The following is a 27,857-nucleotide window of genomic DNA, read 5'->3' as shown; positions in this document are numbered from 1 at the left end:
AACACGACGCTGATGTAGGCTATCTTCAGACCTGCGCGTGCTGCCGTACTAATATTTATAAGAGCTATCGGGATGTGGCGCCAAGAACATCCGTGCTTGTCCGCGTTAAGACGCACACACACACACACACACACACACTGAGCGAGAGACCGAGAAGTTCGTCCGCTCGGGGCGTGGTTTAGAGCGTGTCACTCAAGCGGAGGAGTCAGCTGCTGGCACGAGTCTGGGCGGGGTGACGTGTGCGGAGCTGGAGCCCAGGCAGCAGCAGAAGTTCGTTACTAATGTCAGGACTTCCTCCTGTCTGTTAGTCACCAGTCTACTGCCGGAGGCTCCCAACGGTTTTACACGGATATTCCATCCTGTCGAAATGAAACGGAACTTTTACGGTACAAAACAGAACTGTTGATTCTGGTGGACCCGTAACCTTCTTTCCAGAGACCACGATGTGAATAAATAGTCATTTGCAGGATTTATTGGTGGATTTTTGTGGTTACTGAAAGGCGGGACGTGGTCTGACCATACTGGGGCGGAGGAGCGGTTGGTCAACCATGCTGTGGCCAGGTTTAGCGCACTGGGTAGCGGCTGTGTTTCTCTGTCGGGTCGCCTCGGCGCAGTACACCAGCGACCAGTGCAGCTGGAGAGGAAGGTAGGCTATACGTTTATTATTGTATGTGTGTTATTCGACAAGTTTGATTAACCCTTATAGGATGTAGACTATAAGCCTACAATCTATTTTGGTTAAGAGGGTTTAGGCTATGACAGTGTTGCTATCGAACCAGTGTAACAGGCTGATACATTCAGATGTTATGGAAACCCTCGTTTCCTCCCTGCACTTCCAGATTTTGCTCAATAATGTCCTGAACAGCGAGACCACAGCATATTTGCAGGTGCAAACAGGTTGGATAGATTAAGTCTAATGCATTTCATATTTTTTGCAATAAACGGGGGGAAGGGGGGGGTGAACCACTTGACACCCCAGCCTCTGTGAGAGTGAGTGAGGGAGAGAGAGAGACGTCCTTCCTTATACAATGGGATTGTGTTTATACATGCGTTATGTAGTTTAGGCCTGATGGATTTGCATAGGGAACGTGTTTGTTTCTCCTGTCCTGTAGCCTATAGCGATGTGAGCTCCAATTGGCGGCGTGCCGTAATATTCAAAGAAAACACGATAACATATTTTGAACTGTTCCAGTTCAATATACCAAATCTCCGTGCGTGCGCCAAAAGGAGAGCTTGGGTTGGGCGCTTGGACCGTGGAGCCGCCGGAGGGAAAAGGAGAGCTTGGGTTGGGCGCTTGGACCGTGGAGCCGCCAGAGAGGAAAAGGAGAGCTTGGGTTGGGCGCTTGGACCGTGGAGCCGTCAGAGGAGAAATTATAGGTTTTCAGCGCTACACCTCGTGTCGAGTTCATACCTTACCTTTCACATACTCATAAAACTGTGTTCTAGGCTATTGAATGTGAGTGCGCAGCCATTCCTGTAATTACAGTAAAATGAACAGGTCCATTTGGCCTGCCCTTTGATCCGTCGTTTTAAGACGCTGCGTAATAAAAATAACGACTGTGCAACGCTTTCTTGTTGCCGTGCCGCGGTGCGGTTTTCTTTTGAAGACATCAACTTCGAACAAGTTTGTAGTCTTTTACTGATCTTAAAGTGCGCGCATCCCAGATAACCGACCACATCCTCCCTCCCCTGCGCTCCGGGTATTGGTCACATCGGGTCACAGTTTATCTCGAGAGAGAGGACTCATGCTGTAATCAAGTTGCTCTTTAAACGACCTCTTAACTAAGTGATAAGGTATCATGCATTGGAACTGTTAAATATGTTGTGTGTTCATGTTTATGACCAACAACATTTCTTCCTCAAACATCAAAATATATCCATAACAAGTTTCCTAACCTATTCTATCCCCCTCTACCCTCTCCTCCTCCCTCATCATCATAACCTCTACTCCTCCCTCATCATCATAACCACCCCTCCCCCATCATCATCATAACCTCTCCTCCTCCCCCATCCTCATAACCTCTCCTCCCCCATCATCATCATAACCTCTCCTCCCCCATCATCATCATAACCTCTCCTCCTCCCTCATCATCATACCCTCTCCCCCTCCCCATCATCATAACCTCTCCTCCCCCATCATCATAACCTCTCCTCCTCCCCCATCATCATAACCTTTCCCCCTCCCTCATCATCATAACCTCTCCTCCCTCATCATCATAACCTCTCCTCCCCCATCATCATAACCACTCCTCCTCCCCCATCATCATAACCTCTCCTCCTCCCCATCATCATCATAACCTCTCCTCCTCCCTCATCATCATCATAACCTCTCCTCCTCCCCCATCATTATAACCTCTCCTCTTCCCCCCATCATCATAACCTCTCCTCTTCCCCCCATCATCATAACCTCTCCTCCTCCCCCATCATCATCCTCAACCTCTCCTCCTCCCCCATCATCATCATCAACCTCTCCTCCTCCCCATCATCATCATCAACCTCTCCTCCTCCCCATCATCATCATCAACCTCTACTCCTCCCCCATAATCATCATATCCTCTCCTCTTCCTCCCCATCATCATAAACTCTCCTCTTCCTCCCCCATCATCATAACCTCTCCCACTCCCCCATCATCAAACTCTCCTCCTCCTCCCCCATCATCATAACCTCTACTCCTCCTCCCCCATCATCATAACCTCTCCTCCTCCTCCCCCATCATCATAACCTCTCCTCCTTCTCCTCCCCTTTACCCTCTCTCCTCCTCCTCCCCTTTACCCTCTCTCCTCCTTCCGCAATACCTTAACTTCTTCTCTACCCTACTGTCCCCCTCTCTCATCCTCCCTCTCTCTCTCCCTCTCTCCTCCCCCAGTGGTCTGACCCATGAGTCTCACTCCCGTGATGTGGAGCAGGTATACCTGCGTTGCTCCCAGGGCAGTCTAGAGTGGCTCTATCCTACTGGGGCCCTCATCGTCAACCTGCGGCCCAACACGGAGCCCACGTCTGGGGCTTCCCCCGGCCTGCACGCCTGCATCAAGCCCCAGACAGACTCCCGCGGATCACACCTCTACCTGGAGAGAGCTGGACAGCTCCGCCTGCTGATGTCTGAGACAGAACAGGTAGATAGATGGTCAGTCAATCAGTCTGTCTGGTGGTCACTCATTCAGCCAGTCAGCATTCGGGCAGTCAGTCGGTCTGTTGGTCAGCATTCGGTCAGTCAATCAGTTGGTCAGTCAGCATTCGGGCAGTCAATCAGTCAATCAGTTGGTCAGTCGGCCGGTCAGTCAGCATTCGGTCAGTCAATCAGTCAATCAGTTGGTCTGTTGGTCAGTCGGTCATTCAGCCAGTCAGCATTCGGGCAGTCAGTCGGTCTGTTGGTCAGCATTCGGTCAGTCAATCAGTTGGTCAGTCAGCATTCGGTCAGTCAATCAGTCGGTCGTTTGGTCAGTCGGCCGGTCAGTCATTCAGCCAGTCAGCATTCGGTCAGTCAATCAGTCGGTCGTTTGGTCAGTCGGCCGGTCAGTCATTCAGCCAGTCAGCATTCGGTCAGTCAATCAGTCGGTCTTTTGGTCAGTCAGCATTCGGTCAGTCAATCAGTCGGTCAGTCATTCAGTCAGTCAGTCATTCAGTCGGTCAGTCAATCAGTCAATCAGTCGGTCAGTCATTCAGTCAGTCGGTCAGTCATTCAGTCGGTCAGTCATTCAGTCAGTCATTCAGTCGGTCAGTCATTCAGTCGGTCAGTCACGTTTATTCATAAATCCCTTTTTTACATCAGAAGTAGATATTTCACAGTAACCTGACTGAGAACAGCACAGATATTTCACAGTAACCTGACTGAGAACAGCACAGAGCAGGTTACATAGGCAGAAAACGCATGCTTAAGTGTAACCACTCTAAATATAATTGTTGATATGTTCATAAAGTACTTGTGTGAAAATGATTATCTCAGTGTCATTACACCAGTACATAGATACACCAGTACATACATACACCAGTACATTACACCAGTACATACATACACCAGTACATATTTAATCATGTTTGTTATATTTCCAGGCGCATGGCAGGGTGCAGTGTTTCTCCCTGACAGAGGGGGCGCTGTTCATAGAGGCAGTGGGCCAGCAGGACATCAGCAAGAGGATCACAGTGTTTCAGTATGAACTGGTGGCCAGCCACGGACCTGGAGCTCATCTGTACCCACACCTCAACACTGGCACTGGTAAGAGACCAACACACACACACACACACACCTGAACACTGGTAAGAGACCAACACACACACACACCTGAACACTGGACCTGGCAAGAGACCAACACACACACACACCTGAATACTGGCAAGAGACCAACACACACACACACACACCTGAATACTGGACCTGGCAAGAGACCAACACACACACACACCTGAATACTGGTAAGAGACCAACACACACACACCTGAACACTGGACCTGGTAAGAGACCAACACACACACACACCTGAACACTGGTAAGAGACCAACACACACACACACCTGAATACTGGCAAGAGACCAACACACACACACACCTGAATACTGGTAAGAGACCAACACACACACACACCTGAATACTGGCAAGAGACCAACACACACACACACCTGAACACTGGCACTGGTAAGAGACCAACACACACACACACACCTGAACACTGGTAAGAGACCAACACACACACCTGAACACTGGCACTGGTAAGAGACCAACACACACACACACCTGAACACTGGACCTGGTAAGAGACCAACACACACACACACACCTGAATACTGGCAAGAGACCAACACACACACACCTGAACACTGGCACTGGTAAGAGACCAACACACACATTTCATGGTAGAACCCAGGCGATAGAACCCGTTCCCCAGATCAAGGGCTGTACAAAGTAACATGACAGATGGACAGAGTCAGTGACAGAGTCCAGAGAGAGGAGGAAGAATGAACCACTGGTTCAACTGACCCCTAGACACATTAAATAGGCCTTGTGTTAGCTGAAGAAGGGGAGGCCGAGGTAGAAATGGGGGGGGGGGGCAGGAGATGACAGGAGTTAAACAGGGTGACTGTCTGTCTAGCCTAATAAAGCAGTCTAGCCAAGACCCACACATCCACAGCCCTGCTGTCACTCAAGAGACAGACCGGACCAGACCAGAGACCCCCCTCCCTCTCTTACTGCTGTCCTCTATCCCCCTCTCCTCTCACCCGTCTCCCTCCTCTCTCTCCCATCTCCCTACCTCCTCTCTCTCCATCTCCATCCCTCCTCTCTCTCTCGTCTCCCTCCCTCCTCTCTCTCTCGTCTCCCTCCCTCCTCTCTCTCTCGTCTCCCTCTCTGACATAAAAAAACAAGCAGGCTAATCAACAGGTCACACTGGGGTCAAGCCCAGGGGTCAGCCAATCATCATCCAGCTGTCAGTCAGTGGTGTCTGCTGCAAGACAGGGAGAGGATATGATTGGTCAGATGGAGAATGGAGGGAGGGAGAGTGGGAGGGAGGGAGAGCGGGAGAGAGAGAGATATGTTTTGTATCTGCCTAGTACAGGTAAAGAGAGAGAGAGATGTTTTGTATCTGCCTAGTACAGGTAAAGAGAGAGAGATATGTTTTGTATCTGCCTAGTACAGGTAAAGAGAGAGATATGTTTTGTATCTGCCTAGTTCAGGTATGGAGGGAGAGAGAGAGACATGTTTTGTATCTGCCTAGTACAGGTAAAGAGAGAGAGAGATGTTTTGTATCTGCCTAGTACAGGTAAAGAGAGAGAGATATGTTTTGTATCTGCCTAGTACAGGTAAAGAGAGAGAGATATGTTTTGTATCTGCCTAGTACAGGTAAAGAGAGAGAGACATGTTTTGTATCTGCCTAGTACAGGTAAAGAGAGAGAGAGATGTTTTGTATCTGCCTAGTACAGGTAAAGAGAGAGAGAGATGTTTTGTATCTGCCTAGTACAGGTAAAGAGAGAGAGATATGTTTTGTATCTGCCTAGTTCAGGTATGGAGGGAGGGAGAAAGAGAGAGAGAGAGATATGTTTTGTATCTGCCTAGTACAGGTAAAGAGAGAGAGAGATGTTTTGTATCTGCCTAGTACAGGTAAAGAGAGAGATATGTTTTGTATCTGCCTAGTACAGGTATGGAGGGAGGGAGAAAGAGAGAGAGAGAGATATGTTTTGTATCTGCCTAGTTCAGGTAAAGAGGGAGGGAGAAAGAGAGAGAGAGAGATATGTTTTGTATCTGCCTAGTACAGGTAAAGAGAGAGAGATATGTTTTGTATCTGCCTAGTTCAGGTAAAGAGGGAGGGAGAAAGAGAGAGAGAGAGATATGTTTTGTATCTGCCTAGTACAGGTAAAGAGAGAGAGAGATGTTTTGTATCTGCCTAGTACAGGTAAAGAGGGAGGGAGAAAGAGAGAGAGAGAGATATGTTTTGTATCTGCCTAGTACAGGTAAAGAGAGAGAGAGATGTTTTGTATCTGCCTAGTACAGGTAAAGAGGGAGGGAGAAAGAGAGAGAGAGAGATATGTTTTGTATCTGCCTAGTTCAGGTAAAGAGGGAGGGAGAAAGAGAGAGAGAGAGATATGTTTTGTATCTGCCTAGTACAGGTAAAGAGGGAGGGAGAAAGAGAGAGAGAGAGATATGTTTTGTATCTGCCTAGTACAGGTAAAGAGGGAGGGAGAAAGAGAGAGAGAGAGATATGTTTTGTATCTGCCTAGTTCAGGTATGGAGGGAGGGAGAAAGAGAGAGAGAGAGATATGTTTTGTATCTGCCTAGTACAGGTAAAGAGAGAGATATGTTTTGTATCTGCCTAGTACAGGTAAAGAGAGAGATATGTTTTGTATCTGCCTAGTACAGGTATAGAGGGAGGGAGAAAGAGAGAGATATGTTTTGTATCTGCCTAGTACAGGTAAAGAGAGAGATATGTTTTGTATCTGCCTAGTTCAGGTAAAGAGAGAGAGATATGTTTTGTATCTGCCTAGTACAGGTAAAGAGAGAGAGATATGTTTTGTATCTGCCTAGTACAGGTAAAGAGAGAGATATGTTTTGTATCTGCCTAGTTCAGGTAAAGAGAGAGAGATATGTTTTGTATCTGCCTAGTACAGGTAAAGAGAGAGAGATATGTTTTGTATCTGCCTAGTACAGGTAAAGAGAGAGATATGTTTTGTATCTGCCTAGTTCAGGTAAAGAGAGAGAGAGATGTTTTGTATCTGCCTAGTACAGGTAAAGAGAGAGAGAGATGTTTTGTATCTGCCTAGTACAGGTAAAGAGAGAGAGATATGTTTTGTATCTGCCTAGTACAGGTAAAGAGAGAGAGACATGTTTTGTATCTGCCTAGTACAGGTATGGAGGGAGGGAGAAAGAGAGAGAGAGAGATATGTTTTGTATCTGCCTAGTTCAGGTAAAGAGGGAGGGAGAAAGAGAGAGAGAGAGATATGTTTTGTATCTGCCTAGTACAGGTAAAGAGGGAGGGAGAAAGAGAGAGAGAGAGATATGTTTTGTATCTGCCTAGTACAGGTAAAGAGAGAGATATGTTTTGTATCTGCCTAGTACAGGTATGGAGGGAGGGAGAAAGAGAGAGAGAGAGATATGTTTTGTATCTGCCTAGTTCAGGTAAAGAGAGAGAGAGATGTTTTGTATCTGCCTAGTACAGGTAAAGAGAGAGAGAGATGTTTTGTATCTGCCTAGTACAGGTAAAGAGAGAGATATGTTTTGTATCTGCCTAGTACAGGTATGGAGGGAGGGAGAAAGAGAGAGAGAGAGATATGTTTTGTATCTGCCTAGTTCAGGTATGGAGGGAGAGAGAGAAATGTTTGTATCTGCCTAGTACAGGTATAGAGGGAGGGAGAAAGAGAGAGAGAGAGATATGTTTTGTATCTGCCTAGTACAGGTATAGAGGGAGAGAGAGAGATGTTTTATATCTGCCTAGTTCAGGTATGGAGGGAGGGAGAAAGAGAGAGAGAGAGATATGTTTTGTATCTGCCTAGTACAGGTATAGAGGGAGGGAGAAAGAGAGAGAGAGAGATATGTTTTGTATCTGCCTAGTACAGGTATAGAGGGAGAGAGAGAGATGTTTTATATCTGCCTAGTTCAGGTATGGAGGGAGAGAGAGAGATGTTTTATATCTGCCTAGTTCAGGTATGGAGGGAGAGAGAGAGATGTTTTATATCTGCCTAGTTCAGGTATGTGTGAGCCATAAAACCATTGACAGACAAAGATAAAGACTGTGTGTTTAATAGTTGTTTTACTGGCAGACAGGGTCAAAGGTTACAACCCTGACTACCCTCTCCCACCTGTTGTTACACACACACACACACACGAAAATCCTTCATCTTGTACCCTCCCCCCATAGACATCCCTCTCTTCCTCCTCATTCCTCTCTCCTCACCCCTCCCTCCTCACCTCTCCCTCTCTCCATCCTCATCCCTCCCTCTCTCCATCCTCATCCCTCCCTCTCTCCCTCCTCATCCCTCCCTCCTCATCCCTCCCTCTCTCTCTCCCTCCTCCTCTCTCCCTCCTCATCCCTCTCTCCCTCTCTCCCTCCTCATCCCTCTCTCCCTCCTCATTCTTCCCTCATTCCTCTCTCTCTTCCTCCTCATCCCTCATTCCTCCCCCTCTCTCGCCTCACCCCTCCCTCTCTACCCCAAATAGAGCTAGGGGGAACAACAAGGGGGTGAGAGAACCAGACTTCCCCCCTCTCACACCTCCTCTCCCCTCTCTCAGGAAGTGAGGGATGGATGGGGGAGGGAAAGAGGGAGGAGAATATTAGTGGAGAGATACAGGACTAACTGACTCACACGCTCAGTCTTCTTTATATCTGATGCTAGTGTTGTACACGATCGGTCAATCGTTTTAGAACACCTACTAATTCAAGGGTTTTCCTTTATTTGTACTATTCTCTATATGGAATCATGTAGTAACCAAAAAAGTGTTAAACAAATCAAAATATATTTGAGATTCTTAAAATAGCCACCCTTTGCCTTGATGACAGCTTTGCACACTCTTGGCATTCTCTCAATCCGCTTCATGAGTTAGTCACCTCAAATGCATTTAAATTAACAGGTGTGCCTTCTTAAAAGATCATTTCTCTCCTTCTTAAAGTATTTCAGAAGGAAACGTTGAGTTGTGACAGGGGGGGGGGGGGGGGGGGTATACAGAAAATAGCCCTATTTGGTAAAATACCAATTTCATATTATGGCAAGAACAGCTCAAATAAGCAAAGAGAAACAATAGTCGATCATTACTTTAAGACATGAAGGTCAGTCAATACGGACAATATCTAGAACTTTTAACATTTCTTCAAGTGCAGTCTCAAAAACCATCAAGCGCTATGATGAAACTGTCTCTCATGAGGACCGCCACAGGAAAGGAAGACCCAGAGTTACCTCTGCTGCAGAGGATCAGTTCATTAGAGTTACCTCTCATTAGAGTTACCTCTGCTGCAGAGGATCAGTTCATTAGAGTTACCTCTGCTGCAGAGGATCAGTACATTAGAGTTACCTCTGCTGCAGAGGATCAGTTCATTAGAGTTACCTCTGCTGCAGAGGATCAGTTCATTACAGTTACCTCTGCTGCAGAGGATCAGTTCATTACAGTTACCTCTGCTGCAGAGGATCAGTACATTAGAGTTACCTCTGCTGCAGAGGATCAGTTCATTAGAGTTACCTCTGCTGCAGAGGATCAGTTCATTAGAGTTACCTCTGCTGCAGAGGATCAGTTCATTAGAGTTACCTCTGCTGCAGAGGATCAGTTCATTAGAGTTACCTCTGCTGCAGAGGATCAGTTCATTAGAGTTACCTCTGCTGCTGAGGATCAGTTCATTAGAGTTACCTCTGCTGCAGAGGATCAGTTCATTAGAGTTACCTCTGCTGCAGAGGATCAGTTCATTACAGTTACCTCTGCTGCAGAGGATCAGTTCATTAGAGTTACCTCTGCTGCAGAGGATCAGTACATTAGAGTTACCTCTGCTGCAGAGGATCAGTTCATTAGAGTTACCTCTGCTGCAGAGGATCAGTTCATTAGAGTTACCTCTGCTGCAGAGGATCAGTTCATTAGAGTTACCTCTGCTGCAGAGGATCAGTTCATTAGAGTTACCTCTGCTGCTGAGGATCAGTTCATTAGAGTTACCTCTGCTGCAGAGGATCAGTTCATTAGAGTTACCTCTGCTGCAGAGGATCAGTTCATTAGAGTTACCTCTGCTGCTGAGGATCAGTTCATTAGAGTTACCTCTGCTGCAGAGGATCAGTTCATTAGAGTTACCTCTTCTGCAGAGGATCAGTTCATTAGAGTTACCTCTGCTGCAGAGGATCAGTTCATTAGAGTTACCTCTGCTGCAGAGGATCAGTTCATTACAGTTACCTCTGCTGCTGAGGATCAGTTCATTAGAGTTACCTCTGCTGCAGAGGATCAGTTCATTAGAGTTACCTCTGCTGCTGAGGATCAGTTCATTAGAGTTACCAGTATCAGAAATTACAGCCCAAATAAATGCTTCACAGAGTTCAAGTAACAGACACATCTCACCCTCAACTGTTCAGAGGAGACTGTGTGAATCAGGCCTTCATGGTCGAATTGCTGCAAAGAAACCACTACTAAAGGACACCAATAAGAAGAAGAGACTTGCTTTGGCCAAGAAACACGAGCAATGGATGTTAGACTGGTGTAAATGTGTCCTTTGGTCTAGAGTCTAAATTGGAGATTTTTGGTTCCAACCGCCGTGTCTTTGTGAGACACGGATTATCTCTGTTTGTGTATTTCACACCGTAAAGCATGGAGGAGGAGGTGTTATGGTGTGGGTGTATGGATTATCTCCGTTTGTGTATTTCACACCGTAAAGCATGGAGGAGGAGGTGTTATGGTGTGGGGGAATATTGCTGGTGACATTGTCTGAGATTCATTTAGAATTCAAGGCACACTTAACCAGCATGGCTACCACAGCATTCTGCAGCCATACTCCATCCCATCTGGTTTGGGCTTAGTGGGACTATCATTTGTTTTCAACAGGTCAATGACCCGACAAACCTCCAGGCTATTTCATAGTTTTGACCCAACACACCTCCAGGCTATTTCATAGATTTGACCCAACACACCTCCAGGCTATTTCATAGATTTGACCCAACACATCTCCAGGCTATTTCATAGTTTTGACCCAACACACCTCCAGGCTATTTCATAGTTTTGACCCAACACACCTCCAGGCTATTTCATAGATTTGACCCAACACATCTCCAGGCTATATCATAGTTTTGACCCAACACATCTCCAGGCTATTTCATAGATTTGACCCAACACATCTCCAGGCTATATCATAGTTTTGACCCAACACACCTCCAGGCTATTTCATAGATTTGACCCAACACATCTCCAGGCTATATCATAGTTTTGACCCAACACATCTCCAGGCTATTTCATAGTTTTGACCCAACACATCTCCAGGCTATTTCATAGATTTGACCCAACACATCTCCAGGCTATTTCATAGATTTGACCCAACACATCTCCAGGCTATATCATAGTTTTGACCCAACACACCTCCAGGCTATTTCATAGATTTGACCCAACACATCTCCAGGCTATATCATAGATTTGACCCAACACATCTCCAGGCTATATCATAGTTTTGACCCAACACATCTCCAGGCTATTTCATAGATTTGACCCAACACATCTCCAGGCTATTTCATAGATTTGACCCAACACATCTCCAGGCTATATCATAGTTTTGACCCAACACATCTCCAGGCTATATCATAGTTTTGACCCAACACATCTCCAGGCTATTTCATAGATTTGACCCAACACATCTCCAGGCTATATCATAGTTTTGACCCAACACATCTCCAGGCTATTTCATAGTTTTGACCCAACACACCTCCAGGCTATATCATAGTTTTGACCCAACACATCTCCAGGCTATTTCATAGTTTTGACCCAACACATCTCCAGGCTATTTCATAGATTTGACCCAACACATCTCCAGGCTATTTCATAGTTTTGACCCAACACATCTCCAGGCTATTTCATAGTTTTGACCCAACACATCTCCAGGCTATTTCATAGATTTGACCCAACACACCTCCAGGCTATTTCATAGATTTGACCCAACACATCTCCAGGCTATTTCATAGATTTGATGTCTCCACTATTATTCTACTATGTATAAAATAGTAAAAATCAAGACAAACCTTTGAATGAGTAGGTGTTCTAAATCTTTTGACCGGTGGTGTATGGTGGGGTGTGGTGGTGTATGGTGGGGTGTGGTGGTGTATGTGTCTCATGTCTCATGTCTCTCTCTCAGCCTCCTGTACACCCTGCACAGATGACCAGATCCTGATGGCGGTATGCACCAGCGACTTTGGTAAGCACACACACACAGGTTACGCACAACACCACAACACACACACACACACACACACACAGGTACGCACAACCCCACAACACACACAGGTTACGCACAACACACACACACACACACAGGTACGCACAACACCACAACACACACACAGGTTACGCACAACAACACAAACACACACAGGTTACGCACAACAACACAACACAAACACACACAGGTTACGCACAACACACACACACACACACACACACACACACACACAGGTACGCACAACACCACAACACACATACACACAGAACAATGGCCATCACCATCATTAAGTTTGCTGGCGACACAACGGTGGTCGGCCTGATCACCAACTACGATGAGACAGCCAATAAGGGAGGATGTCAGCGCTCCACATCACTGAGGAATTAACATGGTACACACATAAACACACACACACACACCACGCCTTCCCGCTCAGGAGGCTTGGGCCCTCAGATCCTCAAAATGTTCTACAGCTGCACCATTGAGAGCATCTTGACTGGTTGCATCTCCGCTTGGTACGGCAACTGCTTGGCATTCGACCGCAAGGAGCTCCAGAGGGTAGTGGTATGGTGCAGTACCTCACCGGGGCCGAATTCCCTGCCATCCAGGACCTCTATACCAGGCGGTGTCAGAGGAAGGCCCTAAAAATGGTCAAAGACTCCAGGCGTCCACGTCATAGACTGTTCTCTCTGCTACCGCACGGCAAGCTGTACCGATGCACCAAGTCATAGACTGTTCTCTCTGCTACCGCACGGCAAGCTGTACCGATGCACCAAGTCATAGACTGTTCTCTCTGCTACCACACGGCAAGCTGTACCGATGCCCCAAGACGTAGACTGTTCTCTCTGCTACCACACGGCAAGCTGTACCGATGCCCCAAATCATAGACTGTTCTCTCTGCTACCGCATGGCAAGCTGTACCGATGCCCCAAGTCATAGACTGTTCTCTCTGCTACACCACGGCAAGTTGTACCGATGCCCCAAGTCATAGACTGTTCTCTCTGCTACCCCACAGCAAGTTGTACCGAAGCACCAAGTCTGGAACCAACAGGACCCTGCTTCTACCCCCAAGTCTGGAACCAACAGGACCCTGATTCTACCCCCAAGTCTGGAACCAACAGGACCCTGCTTCTACCCCCAAGTCTGGAACCAACAGGACCCTGCTTCTACCCCCAAGTCTGGAACCAACAGGACCCTGCTTCTACCCCCAAGTCTGGAACCAACAGGACCCTGCTTCTACCCCCAAGTCTGGAACCAACAGGACCCTGCTTCTACCCCCAAGTCTGGAACCAACAGGACCCTGCTTCTACCCCCAAGCCATAAGACTGAACAAGATCGCTGAATAGTTAACCAATAACTCTCTGGACTATCTGCATTGAACCCCATTACACTCTACACTCATCACATACACTGCTGCTACTGTTTATTACCTATCCTGTTCCCTAGTCACTTTACCTCTACCTATATGTACATATCTACCTCCATTACCTCGTACCCCTGCACATTGACTCAGTACTGATACCACGTGTGTATAGCCAAGTTATCATAGACTCAGTACTGATACCATGTGTGTATAGTCATGTTATCATAGACTCAGTACTGGTACCCTGTGTGTATAGTCATGTTATCATAGACTCAGTACTGGTACCCTGTGTGTATAGTCATGTTATCATAGACTCAGTACTGATACCATGTGTGTATAGTCATGTTATCATAGACTCAGTACTGGTACCCTGTGTGTATAGTCATGTTATCATAGACTCAGTACTGATACCATGTGTGTATAGTCATGTTATCATAGACTCAGTACTGGTACCCTGTGTGTATAGTCATGTTATCATAGACTCAGTACTGGTACCCTGTGTGTATAGTCATGTTATCATAGACTCAGTACTGGTACCCTGTGTGTATAGTCATGTTATCATAGACTCAGTACTGATACCACGTGTGTATAGCCAAGTTATCATAGACTCAGTACTGGTACCCTGTGTGTATAGTCATGTTATCATAGACTCAGTACTGGTACCCTGTGTGTATAGTCATGTTATCATAGACTCAGTACTGGTACCCTGTGTGTATAGTCATGTTATCATAGACTCAGTACTGGTACCCTGTGTGTATAGTCATGTTATCATAGACTCAGTACTGGTACCCTGTGTGTATAGTCATGTTATCATAGACTCAGTACTGGTACCCTGTGTGTATAGTCATGTTATCATAGACTCAGTACTGGTACCCTGTGTGTATAGTCATGTTATCATAGACTCAGTACTGGTACCCTGTGTGTATAGTCATGTTATCATAGACTCAGTACTGGTACCCTGTGTGTATAGTCATGTTATCATAGACTCAGTACTGGTACCCTGTGTGTATAGTCATGTTATCATAGACTCAGTACTGGTACCCTGTGTGTATAGTCATGTTATAATAGACTCAGTACTGATACCCTGTGTGTATAGTCATGTTATCATAGACTCAGTACTGGTACCCTGTGTGTATAGTCATGTTATCATAGACTCAGTACTGGTACCCTGTGTGTATAGTCATGTTATCATAGACTCAGTACTGGTACCCTGTGTGTATAGTCATGTTATCATAGACTCAGTACTGGTACCCTGTGTGTATAGTCATGTTATCATAGACTCAGTACTGATACCCTGTGTGTATAGTCATGTTATCATAGACTCAGTACTGGTACCCTGTGTGTATAGTCATGTTATCATAGACTCAGTACTGGTACCCTGTGTGTATAGTCATGTTATCATAGACTCAGTACTGATACCCTGTGTGTATAGTCATGTTATCATAGACTCAGTACTGGTACCCTGTGTGTATAGTCATGTTATCATAGACTCAGTACTGGTACCCTGTGTGTATAGTCATGTTATCATAGACTCAGTACTGGTACCCTGTGTGTATAGTCATGTTATCATAGACTCAGTACTGATACCCTGTGTGTATAGTCATGTTATCATAGACTCAGTACTGGTACCCTGTGTGTATAGTCATGTTATCATAGACTCAGTACTGGTACCCTGTGTGTATAGTCATGTTATCATAGACTCAGTACTGGTACCCTGTGTGTATAGTCATGTTATCATAGACTCAGTACTGGTACCCTGTGTGTATAGTCATGTTATCATAGACTCAGTACTGGTACCCTGTGTGTATAGTCATGTTATCATAGACTCAGTACTGATACCACGTGTGTATAGTCATGTTATCATAGACTCAGTACTGGTACCCTGTGTGTATAGTCATGTTATCATAGACTCAGTACTGGTACCCTGTGTGTATAGTCATGTTATCATAGACTCAGTACTGGTACCCTGTGTGTATAGTCATGTTATCATAGACTCAGTACTGGTACCCTGTGTGTATAGTCATGTTATCATAGACTCAGTACTGGTACCCTGTGTGTATAGTCATGTTATCATAGACTCAGTACTGGTACCCTGTGTGTATAGTCATGTTATCATAGACTCAGTACTGATACCCTGTGTGTATAGTCATGTTATCATAGACTCAGTACTGGTACCCTGTGTGTATAGTCATGTTATCATAGACTCAGTACTGATACCATGTGTGTATAGTCATGTTATCATAGACTCAGTACTGGTACCCTGTGTGTATAGTCATGTTATCATAGACTCAGTACTGGTACCCTGTGTGTATAGTCATGTTATCATAGACTCAGTACTGGTACCCTGTGTGTATAGTCATGTTATCATAGACTCAGTACTGGTACCCTGTGTGTATAGTCATGTTATCATAGACTCAGTACTGGTACCCTGTGTGTATAGTCATGTTATCATAGACTCAGTACTGGTACCCTGTGTGTATAGTCATGTTATCATAGACTCAGTACTGGTACCCTGTGTGTATAGTCATGTTATCATAGACTCAGTACTGGTACCCTGTGTGTATAGTCATGTTATCATAGACTCAGTACTGATACCCTGTGTGTATAGTCATGTTATCATAGACTCAGTACTGGTACCCTGTGTGTATAGTCATGTTATCATAGACTCAGTACTGGTACCCTGTGTGTATAGTCATGTTATCATAGACTCAGTACTGATACCCTGTGTGTATAGTCATGTTATCATAGACTCAGTACTGGTACCCTGTGTGTATAGTCATGTTATCATAGACTCAGTACTGATACCACGTGTGTATAGTCATGTTATCATAGACTCAGTACTGGTACCCTGTGTGTATAGTCATGTTATCATAGACTCAGTACTGGTACCCTGTGTGTATAGTCATGTTATCATAGACTCAGTACTGGTACCCTGTGTGTATAGTCATGTTATCATAGACTCAGTACTGGTACCCTGTGTGTATAGTCATGTTATCATAGACTCAGTACTGGTACCCTGTGTGTATAGTCATGTTATCATAGACTCAGTACTGATACCCTGTGTGTATAGTCATGTTATCATAGACTCAGTACTGGTACCCTGTGTGTATAGTCATGTTATCATAGACTCAGTACTGGTACCCTGTGTGTATAGTCATGTTATCATAGACTCAGTACTGGTACCCTGTGTGTATAGTCATGTTATCATAGACTCAGTACTGGTACCCTGTGTGTATAGTCATGTTATCATAGACTCAGTACTGGTACCCTGTGTGTATAGTCATGTTATCATAGACTCAGTACTGGTACCCTGTGTGTATAGTCATGTTATCATAGACTCAGTACTGGTACCCTGTGTGTATAGTCATGTTATCATAGACTCAGTACTGGTACCCTGTGTGTATAGTCATGTTATCATAGACTCAGTACTGGTACCCTGTGTGTATAGTCATGTTATCATAGACTCAGTACTGGTACCCTGTGTGTATAGTCATGTTATCATAGACTCAGTACTGGTACCCTGTGTGTATAGTCATGTTATCATAGACTCAGTACTGGTACCCTGTGTGTATAGTCATGTTATCATAGACTCAGTACTGGTACCCTGTGTGTATAGTCATGTTATCATAGACTCAGTACTGGTACCCTGTGTGTATAGTCATGTTATCATAGACTCAGTACTGGTACCCTGTGTGTATAGTCATGTTATCATAGACTCAGTACTGGTACCCTGTGTGTATAGTCATGTTATCATAGACTCAGTACTGGTACCCTGTGTGTATAGTCATGTTATCATAGACTCAGTACTGGTACCCTGTGTGTATGTTATCATAGACTCAGTACTGGTACCCTGTGTGTATGTTATCATAGACTCAGTACTGGTACCCTGTGTGTATAGTCATGTTATCATAGACTCAGTACTGGTACCCTGTGTGTATAGTCATGTTATCATAGACTCAGTACTGGTACCCTGTGTGTATAGTCATGTTATCATAGACTCAGTACTGGTACCCTGTGTGTATAGTCATGTTATCATAGACTCAGTACTGGTACCCTGTGTGTATAGTCATGTTATCATAGACTCAGTACTGGTACCCTGTGTGTATAGTCATGTTATCATAGACTCAGTACTGGTACCCTGTGTGTATAGTCATGTTATCATAGACTCAGTACTGGTACCCTGTGTGTATAGTCATGTTATCATAGACTCAGTACTGGTACCCTGTGTGTATAGTCATGTTATCATAGACTCAGTACTGGTACCCTGTGTGTATAGTCATGTTATCATAGACTCAGTACTGGTACCCTGTGTGTATAGTCATGTTATCATAGACTCAGTACTGGTACCCTGTGTGTATAGTCATGTTATCATAGACTCAGTACTGGTACCCTGTGTGTATAGTCATGTTATCATAGACTCAGTACTGATACCATGTGTGTATAGTCATGTTATCATAGACTCAGTACTGGTACCCTGTGTGTATAGTCATGTTATCATAGACTCAGTACTGGTACCCTGTGTGTATAGTCATGTTATCATAGACTCAGTACTGGTACCCTGTGTGTATAGTCATGTTATCATAGACTCAGTACTGGTACCCTGTGTGTATAGTCATGTTATCATAGACTCAGTACTGGTACCCTGTGTGTATAGTCATGTTATCATAGACTCAGTACTGGTACCCTGTGTGTATAGTCATGTTATCATAGACTCAGTACTGGTACCCTGTGTGTATAGTCATGTTATCATAGACTCAGTACTGGTACCCTGTGTGTATAGTCATGTTATCATAGACTCAGTACTGGTACCCTGTGTGTATAGTCATGTTATCATAGACTCAGTACTGGTACCCTGTGTGCATAGTCATGTTATCATAGACTCAGTACTGGTACCCTGTGTGTATAGTCATGTTATCATAGACTCAGTACTGGTACCCTGTGTGTATAGTCATGTTATCATAGACTCAGTACTGGTACCCTGTGTGTATAGTCATGTTATCATAGACTCAGTACTGGTACCCTGTGTGTATAGTCATGTTATCATAGACTCAGTACTGGTACCCTGTGTGTATAGTCATGTTATCATAGACTCAGTACTGGTACCCTGTGTGTATAGTCATGTTATCATAGACTCAGTACTGGTACCCTGTGTGTATAGTCATGTTATCATAGACTCAGTACTGATACCATGTGTGTATAGTCATGTTATCATAGACTCAGTACTGGTACCCTGTGTGTATGTTATCATAGACTCAGTACTGGTACCCTGTGTGTATAGTCATGTTATCATAGACTCAGTACTGGTACCCTGTGTGTATAGTCATGTTATCATAGACTCAGTACTGGTACCCTGTGTGTATAGTCATGTTATCATAGACTCAGTACTGGTACCCTGTGTGTATAGTCATGTTATCATAGACTCAGTACTGGTACCCTGTGTGTATAGTCATGTTATCATAGACTCAGTACTGGTACCCTGTGTGTATAGTCATGTTATCATAGACTCAGTACTGGTACCCTGTGTGTATAGTCATGTTATCATAGACTCAGTACTGGTACCCTGTGTGTATAGTCATGTTATCATAGACTCAGTACTGGTACCCTGTGTGTATAGTCATGTTATCATAGACTCAGTACTGGTACCCTGTGTGTATAGTCATGTTATCATAGACTCAGTACTGGTACCCTGTGTGTATGTTATCATAGACTCAGTACTGGTACCCTGTGTGTATGTTATCATAGACTCAGTACTGGTACCCTGTGTGTATAGTCATGTTATCATAGACTCAGTACTGGTACCCTGTGTGTATAGTCATGTTATCATAGACTCAGTACTGGTACCCTGTGTGTATAGTCATGTTATCATAGACTCAGTACTGGTACCCTGTGTGTATAGTCATGTTATCATAGACTCAGTACTGGTACCCTGTGTGTATAGTCATGTTATCATAGACTCAGTACTGGTACCCTGTGTGTATAGTCATGTTATCATAGACTCAGTACTGGTACCCTGTGTGTATAGTCATGTTATCATAGACTCAGTACTGGTACCCTGTGTGTATAGTCATGTTATCATAGACTCAGTACTGGTACCCTGTGTGTATAGTCATGTTATCATAGACTCAGTACTGGTACCCTGTGTGTATAGTCATGTTATCATAGACTCAGTACTGGTACCCTGTGTGTATAGTCATGTTATCATAGACTCAGTACTGGTACCCTGTGTGTATAGTCATGTTATCATAGACTCAGTACTGGTACCCTGTGTGTATAGTCATGTTATCATAGACTCAGTACTGATACCACGTGTGTATAGTCATGTTATCATAGACTCAGTACTGGTACCCTGTGTGTATAGTCATGTTATCATAGACTCAGTACTGGTACCCTGTGTGTATAGTCATGTTATCATAGACTCAGTACTGGTACCCTGTGTGTATAGTCATGTTATCATAGACTCAGTACTGGTACCCTGTGTGTATAGTCATGTTATCATAGACTCAGTACTGGTACCCTGTGTGTATAGTCATGTTATCATAGACTCAGTACTGGTACCCTGTGTGTATAGTCATGTTATCATAGACTCAGTACTGATACCACGTGTGTATAGTCATGTTATCATAGACTCAGTACTGGTACCCTGTGTGTATAGTCATGTTATCATAGACTCAGTACTGGTACCCTGTGTGTATAGTCATGTTATCATAGACTCAGTACTGGTACCCTGTGTGTATAGTCATGTTATCATAGACTCAGTACTGGTACCCTGTGTGTATAGTCATGTTATCATAGACTCAGTACTGGTACCCTGTGTGTATAGTCATGTTATCATAGACTCAGTACTGGTACCCTGTGTGTATAGTCATGTTATCATAGACTCAGTACTGGTACCCTGTGTGTATAGTCATGTTATCATAGACTCAGTACTGGTACCCTGTGTGTATAGTCATGTTATCATAGACTCAGTACTGGTACCCTGTGTGTATGTTATCATAGACTCAGTACTGGTACCCTGTGTGTATAGTCATGTTATCATAGACTCAGTACTGGTACCCTGTGTGTATAGTCATGTTATCATAGACTCAGTACTGGTACCCTGTGTGTATAGTCATGTTATCATAGACTCAGTACTGGTACCCTGTGTGTATAGTCATGTTATCATAGACTCAGTACTGGTACCCTGTGTGTATAGTCATGTTATCATAGACTCAGTACTGGTACCCTGTGTGTATAGTCATGTTATCATAGACTCAGTACTGATACCATGTGTGTATAGTCATGTTATCATAGACTCAGTACTGGTACCCTGTGTGTATAGTCATGTTATCATAGACTCAGTACTGGTACCCTGTGTGTATAGTCATGTTATCATAGACTCAGTACTGGTACCCTGTGTGTATAGTCATGTTATCATAGACTCAGTACTGGTACCCTGTGTGTATAGTCATGTTATCATAGACTCAGTACTGGTACCCTGTGTGTATAGTCATGTTATCATAGACTCAGTACTGGTACCCTGTGTGTATAGTCATGTTATCATAGACTCAGTACTGGTACCCTGTGTGTATAGTCATGTTATCATAGACTCAGTACTGGTACCCTGTGTGTATAGTCATGTTATCATAGACTCAGTACTGGTACCCTGTGTGTATAGTCATGTTACTCGTGTTATTTTTCTATTACATTAAAATGTTTCTCTCTGCATTGTTGTGAAGGGTCCGTCAGTCAGCATTTCACTGTTAGTCTCCACCTGTTGTTTCCCCAGCATGTGACAAATGGTATTTGATTTGATTTAGAACACAGCCACAAACAGCACCAGCTGTAAAGGACATGAACAATCCTTTTCATCACTCTCTCTCTCCCCTCTCCTCCCCATATCTCTCTCCTCCCTCTCCTCCCCATATCTCTCTCCCCCCTCTCCTCCCCATATCTCTCTCCTCCCTCTCCTCCCCATATCTCTCTCCCCCCTCTCCTCCCCAAATCTCTCTCCTCCCTCTCCCCCCTCTCCTCCCCATATATCTCTCCTCCCTCTCCCCCTCTCCTCCTCATATCTCTCTCCTCCCTCTCCCCCCTCTCCTCCCCATATCTCTCTCCTCACCATTTCTCTCTCCTCATTCTCCTCCCCATATATCTCTCTCCTCCCTCTCCTCCCCATATCTCTCTCCTCCCCATATCTCTCTCCTCCCCATATCTCTCTCCTCCCCATATCTCTCTCCTCCCTCTCCTCCCCCTCTCCTCCCCATATCCCTCTCCTCCCCATATCCCTCTCCTCCCCATATCTCTCTCCTCCCCATATCTCTCTCCTCATTCTCCTCCCCATATATCTCTCTCCTCCCTCTCCTCCCCATATATCTCTCTCCTCCCTCTCCTCCCCATATATCTCTCTCCTCCCCATATCTCTCTCTCCTCCCTCTCCTCCCCATATCTCTCTCCTCCCTCTCCTCCCCATATCTCTCTCCTCATTCTCCTCCCCATATATCTCTCTCCTCCCTCTCCTCCCCATATATCTCTCTCCTCCCTCTCCTCCCTATATCTCTCTCCTCCCTCTCCTCCCCATATCTCTCTCCTCCCTCTCCTCCCCATATCTCTCTCCTCCCTCTCCTCCCCATATATCTCTCTCCTCCCCATATATCTCTCTCCTCCCTCTCCTCCCCATATATCTCTCTCCTCCCCATATCTCTCTCCTCCCTATCTCCTCCCCATATCTCTCTCCTCCTTCTCCTCCCCATATCTCTCTCCTCCCTATCTCCCCCCCATATCTCCCTCCTCCTTTTCCTCCCCATATCTCTCTCGCCTCCCTCTCTCCTCCCTCTCTCCTCCCCATATCTCTCTCTCCTCCCCATATCTCTCTCTCCTCCCCATATCTCTCTCCCTCCCTCTTTCTCTCCAGCGGGTCGTGGCAGTATCCGTGGCGTTGACACGCCCTCGTCATCAGACCACTCCTCCGTTGCCGTGACGCTAAGCCGCCTGTTCCATCAGAAGAGCGGAGTGTTCTCTCTGGACGGAGCCAGAGGAAAGGGGTGGTCCGGACGTCTGAACACGCCCCTGCGGTGCCGGCTGCAGCCGAGGGAGAAGGGGGAGTTCCTGTTCACGGGGGCAGTGAGGTTCGGAGAGGCGTGGCTTGGCTGCTCCCCGCACTACCGCCACTTTCTGAAGCTCTACAGGACCGCCCTGGAGACAGGAAGTAACCCCTGTCACATGGACATGGACACAGACTGAGGCACGCCCCTTCCGCCCAGGAGACAACCAATCAGGGAACAGGATTGGGAAACAAACTCAGCGAATCAGGGACACAGAGAGAGAGGGCTGGGTCGCTGGCTGGACTGACTGGGCCCTGATCCAATCAGAGGAGTGAAGTCGTAAAGGGGCGGAATCTTTGATATGACTGAGAGGTGGTTGGACGTGGTCCTAAGCCCTGCTAACCGATTGGCTGAAGCTCTTACAGTTGCCTAGCAGCAAGGATAGTTGGCCTGTGTCTGAACAGTTCTAAAGCCATCTGTTGTCATAGAATGTCTTAAGACGCTGGTGTGTGTGTGTGTGTATAGTGTGTGTGTGTCTGTGTGTTTGTGCGCGTGTGTTGGAAATAGATGTAAATATGATCATTGTTGTAATGAAAGTTTGTTTCGTGAAAAGCTTTATGTTTACAGTTTAGAGGTTGTCTTCTGACAGAAGTGTATAGTGGGTTCCTGCACAGCGTGTGTGTCTTAGCGTGTTTGTGTGTGTCTTAGCATGCTCTTGTGTGTCTTAGCGTGTTTGTGTGTGCGCGCTAGTGAGTGTGTGTGTGCGCTAGCGTGTGTGGTTCTGCACTAGCTTGTGTGAAGGTGTGTCTGTGAAGGTGTGTGTGTGAAGGTGTGTGTGTGAAGGTGTGTGTGCGACTGTGTTAAAGTACAATAGCACTCTGGCTCTCTGTTCTAGGGAATAAACTGTCTTCCTGGAACAAGTCTTTATTTTACTGTGTCTAGATGTGTCTGTGTCTAGATGTGTCTGTGTCACATTGGATTTCTCTACAGTGTTTATAAGGTACTGTTTTGAAGTATCCTCATTTGTGTGTGGGTGGGCGTGTGTGTGTGTGGGGGCGTTTGCATGTGTGTGTGTGGGCGTGTGTGTACTATCACAGTAAAGGGAGAGAGTGTGTGTGTGTGTGTGTGTGTGTGTATTATCACAGTAAAGGGAGTGTGTGTGTGTGTATATATTATCACAGTAAAGGGAGAGAGTGTGTATATATTATCACAGTAAAGGGAGAGGGAGTAGAGGCAGACTTTTATGATCCATTTGATTTTTTTTTCCGACATCTTCGGCCAAAACCACTTCAGCAACCACACTGGTGCGAGTGTGTGTGTGTGTGTGTGTGTGTGTGTGTGTGTGTGTGTGTGTGTGTGTGTGTGTGCGCACATGTCTGTTGCAGATTAATTCATTGTCCAATGTTCACAAATGTCCAATGGAAATGTGCATTTGGGCTATCCCCTCTGAAAGACACACACACACACACACACAGGTTGGACTGAGTGGTGTAGGAGGGGAAGGATGGAGGCAGGGAGAATTGGAGGGAGGGATGGAGGGAGAGAAGGAAAGATGGATGAAGGGAGAGAAGGATGGAGGGAGAGAAGGAAGGATGGAGGGAGAGAAGGAAGGATGGAGGGAGAGAAGGAAAGATGGAGGTAGAGAAGGATGGAGGGAGAGAAGGGAAGGTGGATGGAGGTAGAGAAAGATGGAGGGAGAGAAGGAAAGATGGATGTAGAGAAGGAAAGATGGAGGGAGAGAAGGAAAGATGGAGGATGACCTCAGTGTCAGTGGGGGGGGGGGGGGCACATTTCCCCTCAGGAAGAACAGCAATGTTTGGAATGTCTCCCTCACACACACACACTTTCTCTGCTGTGTTGTGAGTGTACACCCACACGAGTTTGTAAAACGTCTGCCCTGCTCGAGCTGGCCCAGTCAGCTGTAAGTGCTGTCATTGTGAAGTGGAAACTTCTAGGAGCAACAACAGCTCAGCCATGAATTGGATGACCACACACGGGAAGTGCGTAGCACGTAAAAACCGTCTGTCCTTGGTTGCAACATTCACTACCGAGTTCCAAACTGCCTCTGGAAGCAACATCAACACAATAACTGTTCATCAGGAGCTTCGTGAAATGGGTTTCCATGGCCGAGCAGCCGCACACAAGCCTAAGATCCCCATGCTCAATGCGTTGGCTGGAGTGGTGTAAAGCTCAGCACCATTGGATTCTGGAGCAGTGGAAACGCCTTCTCTGGAGTGAACCATCTGGCAGTTCAACGGACCAATCTGGGTTTGCTGGATGCCAGGAGAACGCTACCTGCATCAATGCATAGTGCCAACTGTAAAGTTTGGTGGAGGAGGAATAACGGTCTGTGGCTGTTTTTCATGGTTCAGGCTAGTCTCCTTAGCTACAGCATACAATGACATTCTAGACGATTCTGTGCTTCCAACTTTGTGGCAAAAGTTTGGGGAAGGCCATTTCCTGCCCCTGTGCACAAAGCGAGATCCATACAGAAATGGTTTGTCAAGATCGGTGTGGAAGAACTTGACTGGCATGCACAGATCCCTGACCTCAACCCCATCGAACACCTTTGGAATGAATTGGAACGCCGACTGCAAGTCAGGCCTAAATCGCATAACATCAGTGTCTGACCTCACTAATGCTCTTGTGGCTGAATGGAAGCAAGTCCCCACAGAAATGTTCCAACATCTAGTGGAAATTATTCCCAGAAGAGTGGAGGCTGTTATAGCAGCAAAGGGGGGGGGGGGGGATCAACTCCATATTAATGCCAATGATTGTGGGATGTAAGATGAGCAGGTTTCCACATACTTTTGGTCATTTAGTGTATACTGTAGTTATACATACATGAGACACAACACAACATATAACATAACCATGAATGGAAGTGCAACACATTTCTTCATTTAACCTTTATTCAACGAGGCCAAGTCGGTTAAGAACAAATTCTTATTTACAATGATGGCCTACCCCAGCCAAACCCTATGGGACTCCCGTCACGGCCGGTTGTGATACAGCCCGGGATGGAACCCGGGTCTGTAGTGACCCCCCTAGCACTGCGATGCAATGCCTTAGACCACCGCACCACTCGGGAGGTTTATTAAGACAGGGAGAGAAGAAGGGTAGAGGAGGATGAACTCATAGTGTGTTTTAATGATAGGAGAGACGAAGAGAGGAGGGTGAACTCAGTGTGTTTTAATGATAGGAGAGACGAAGAAAGGAGGGTGAACTCAGTGTGTTTTAATGATATGAGAGAAGAGAGGAGGGTGAACTCAGTGTGTTTTAATGGTATGAGAGAAGAGAGGAGGGTGAACTTACAGTGTGTTTTAATGGTATGAGAGAAGAGAGGAGGGTGAACTTACAGTGTGTTTTAATGATATGAGAGACGAGAGGAGGGTGAACTTAGTGTGTTTTAGTGAAAGGAGAGGAGGGTGAACTCAGTGTGTTTTAATGATATGAGAGAAGAGAGGAGGGTAAACTCAGTGTGTTTTAATGATATGAGAGGAGGGTGAACTTACAGTGTGTTTTAATGATATTAGAGAAGAAGAGAGGAGGGTGAATTTACCGTGTGTTTTAATGATAGAAGAGAGGAGGGTGAACTTAGTGTGTTTTAATGATAGGAGAGTAGGGTGAATTTAGGACTTGGTGTGTGTGTGTGAATGTATGTGTGTGTGTGTCTGGTGTGTGTGTGTGTGTGTGTGTGAATGTATGTGTGTGTGTGTGTGTGTGTGAATGTATGTGTGTGTGTGTGTGTCTGGTGTGTGTGTCTAAAGACGTGCTCTGAATTCCTCAGAGGTTTAAGACAGGCTCCAACGACCTTAGAAGACTGTCTATATATAACCACCCTTTAAACACACACCATTCTAGACCTCTCTGACCCCCAACCCCCCTCCACATAACATCTGATCAGTGATCAGCTAACACTTTCTCTCCTCCTCCTGTTCTTCTGCCTGAAGAAAACTATCCCTTTCACATGGAGGGACTGTAGAGAGAGGAGATGGAGAGACCCTGGACGATTTGTTCCTTGTAGCCCTGGTTTTATCCTGTCGAGAGTGAGTGAGTGAGTGAGAGAGTGAGAGTGTGTTTGTGTTTGTTTTGGGCTGTAGTCTGAGAAGGCCACACGCGTCCTACGCACCGCCAACATGCAAACAGGCTACACAGCAGAAACACAACCCGCCCTAGCAACACCCAACACCCCTAGGCAACCCCTTCTCGGCAACCATCCAACTTCTTTTGTCAACCCCTCTAATTCAGGAGACACACTTGCTCTCTACACAAGACATTAACCCTGCACCCCCCCCCGCAACACACACACACTCACACACTCACACACTGACGTCCGTCTGCTTTATGTGTGTGTGTGCGTGCGTGCATGTGTGTGTCTCTGTGTGTGTGTGTGTGTGTGCGTGTGTGTGTTGCGGGGGCAGTTCAGGATGCAGTATGAGAGAGGGACAGCTGAGGAGCAGTCAGTAAGGGAGTATAGAATGGCTGAGCTCAGGGAAACTGGACACACCAGCGTTCTAACTCAGACACACACATACACAAAGCACCAGAGGACTCAAGTCACATGACTTGGATTCCAGTCTGACTCTTTAGTCATAAAGTTTATGACTTGAGACTCAACTTGATGAAACATAAAATAACTGGAGACTTGACATGGACTTGCAGTCTCGACACTCTGGACTCGACTTCGACTTGAGACGGATGACTTCTCCGTGAATTACTCTCCACCGCAGCCAGAGACAGTATCGTACTTGCAAAAAAAGTTGATTGGCTAGTGAAAATCCCACTCAACCCTCTGATTGGACCAGCAAACTGTCAATCAATACAGTTCTGGTGAGTTTGCACAGTGAGAAGGTTGTGGGGGGTTGTAAACGTGAAACGGAAAGGGATTTATTTTCTTCGTATTTTAATAGGCTACATATGGCCCACTATTTGTGTATTATATATTTTCTTATTCGATCTGGTCACTAAAATAAACCTATGGCATTCCACCACATTCTTATTAAAAAACGCCTAATCTGTGCTTCAGAACCCCAAAAAATGTTGCGTCTTGACTGTTGACCAATGACCAGTCATCAGCATTGGCGGGCGCATATATCCAGATTAGTG

The 27,857-nt window shown here is 45.6% G+C and overlaps 1 protein-coding gene across 1 annotated transcript; it reads left to right on the top strand.

Moving 5' to 3' along the window:
* Positions 1 to 23,665, top strand: LOC118938164 (meteorin-like protein). The gene is made up of 5 exons (XM_090195188.1): positions 1 to 646; positions 2,867 to 3,113; positions 4,051 to 4,213; positions 12,282 to 12,341; positions 22,619 to 23,665. Exons 1-5 carry the CDS (start codon positions 549 to 551, stop codon positions 22,945 to 22,947), a joined length of 897 nt encoding a protein of 298 aa, XP_090051314.1. The 5' UTR covers positions 1 to 548; the 3' UTR covers positions 22,948 to 23,665.
* Positions 23,666 to 27,857: the final 4,192 nt, after the last annotated feature.

The sequence above is a fragment of the Oncorhynchus mykiss genome, chromosome 13 (genome assembly GCF_057628025.1).
Source record: "Oncorhynchus mykiss isolate SJ-2025 chromosome 13, ASM5762802v1, whole genome shotgun sequence".
Classification (NCBI taxonomy): Eukaryota; Metazoa; Chordata; class Actinopteri; order Salmoniformes; family Salmonidae; genus Oncorhynchus; species Oncorhynchus mykiss.
Note: the sequence above shows the minus strand (reverse complement) of the source record. Positions and strands in the feature narration are given on the sequence as shown.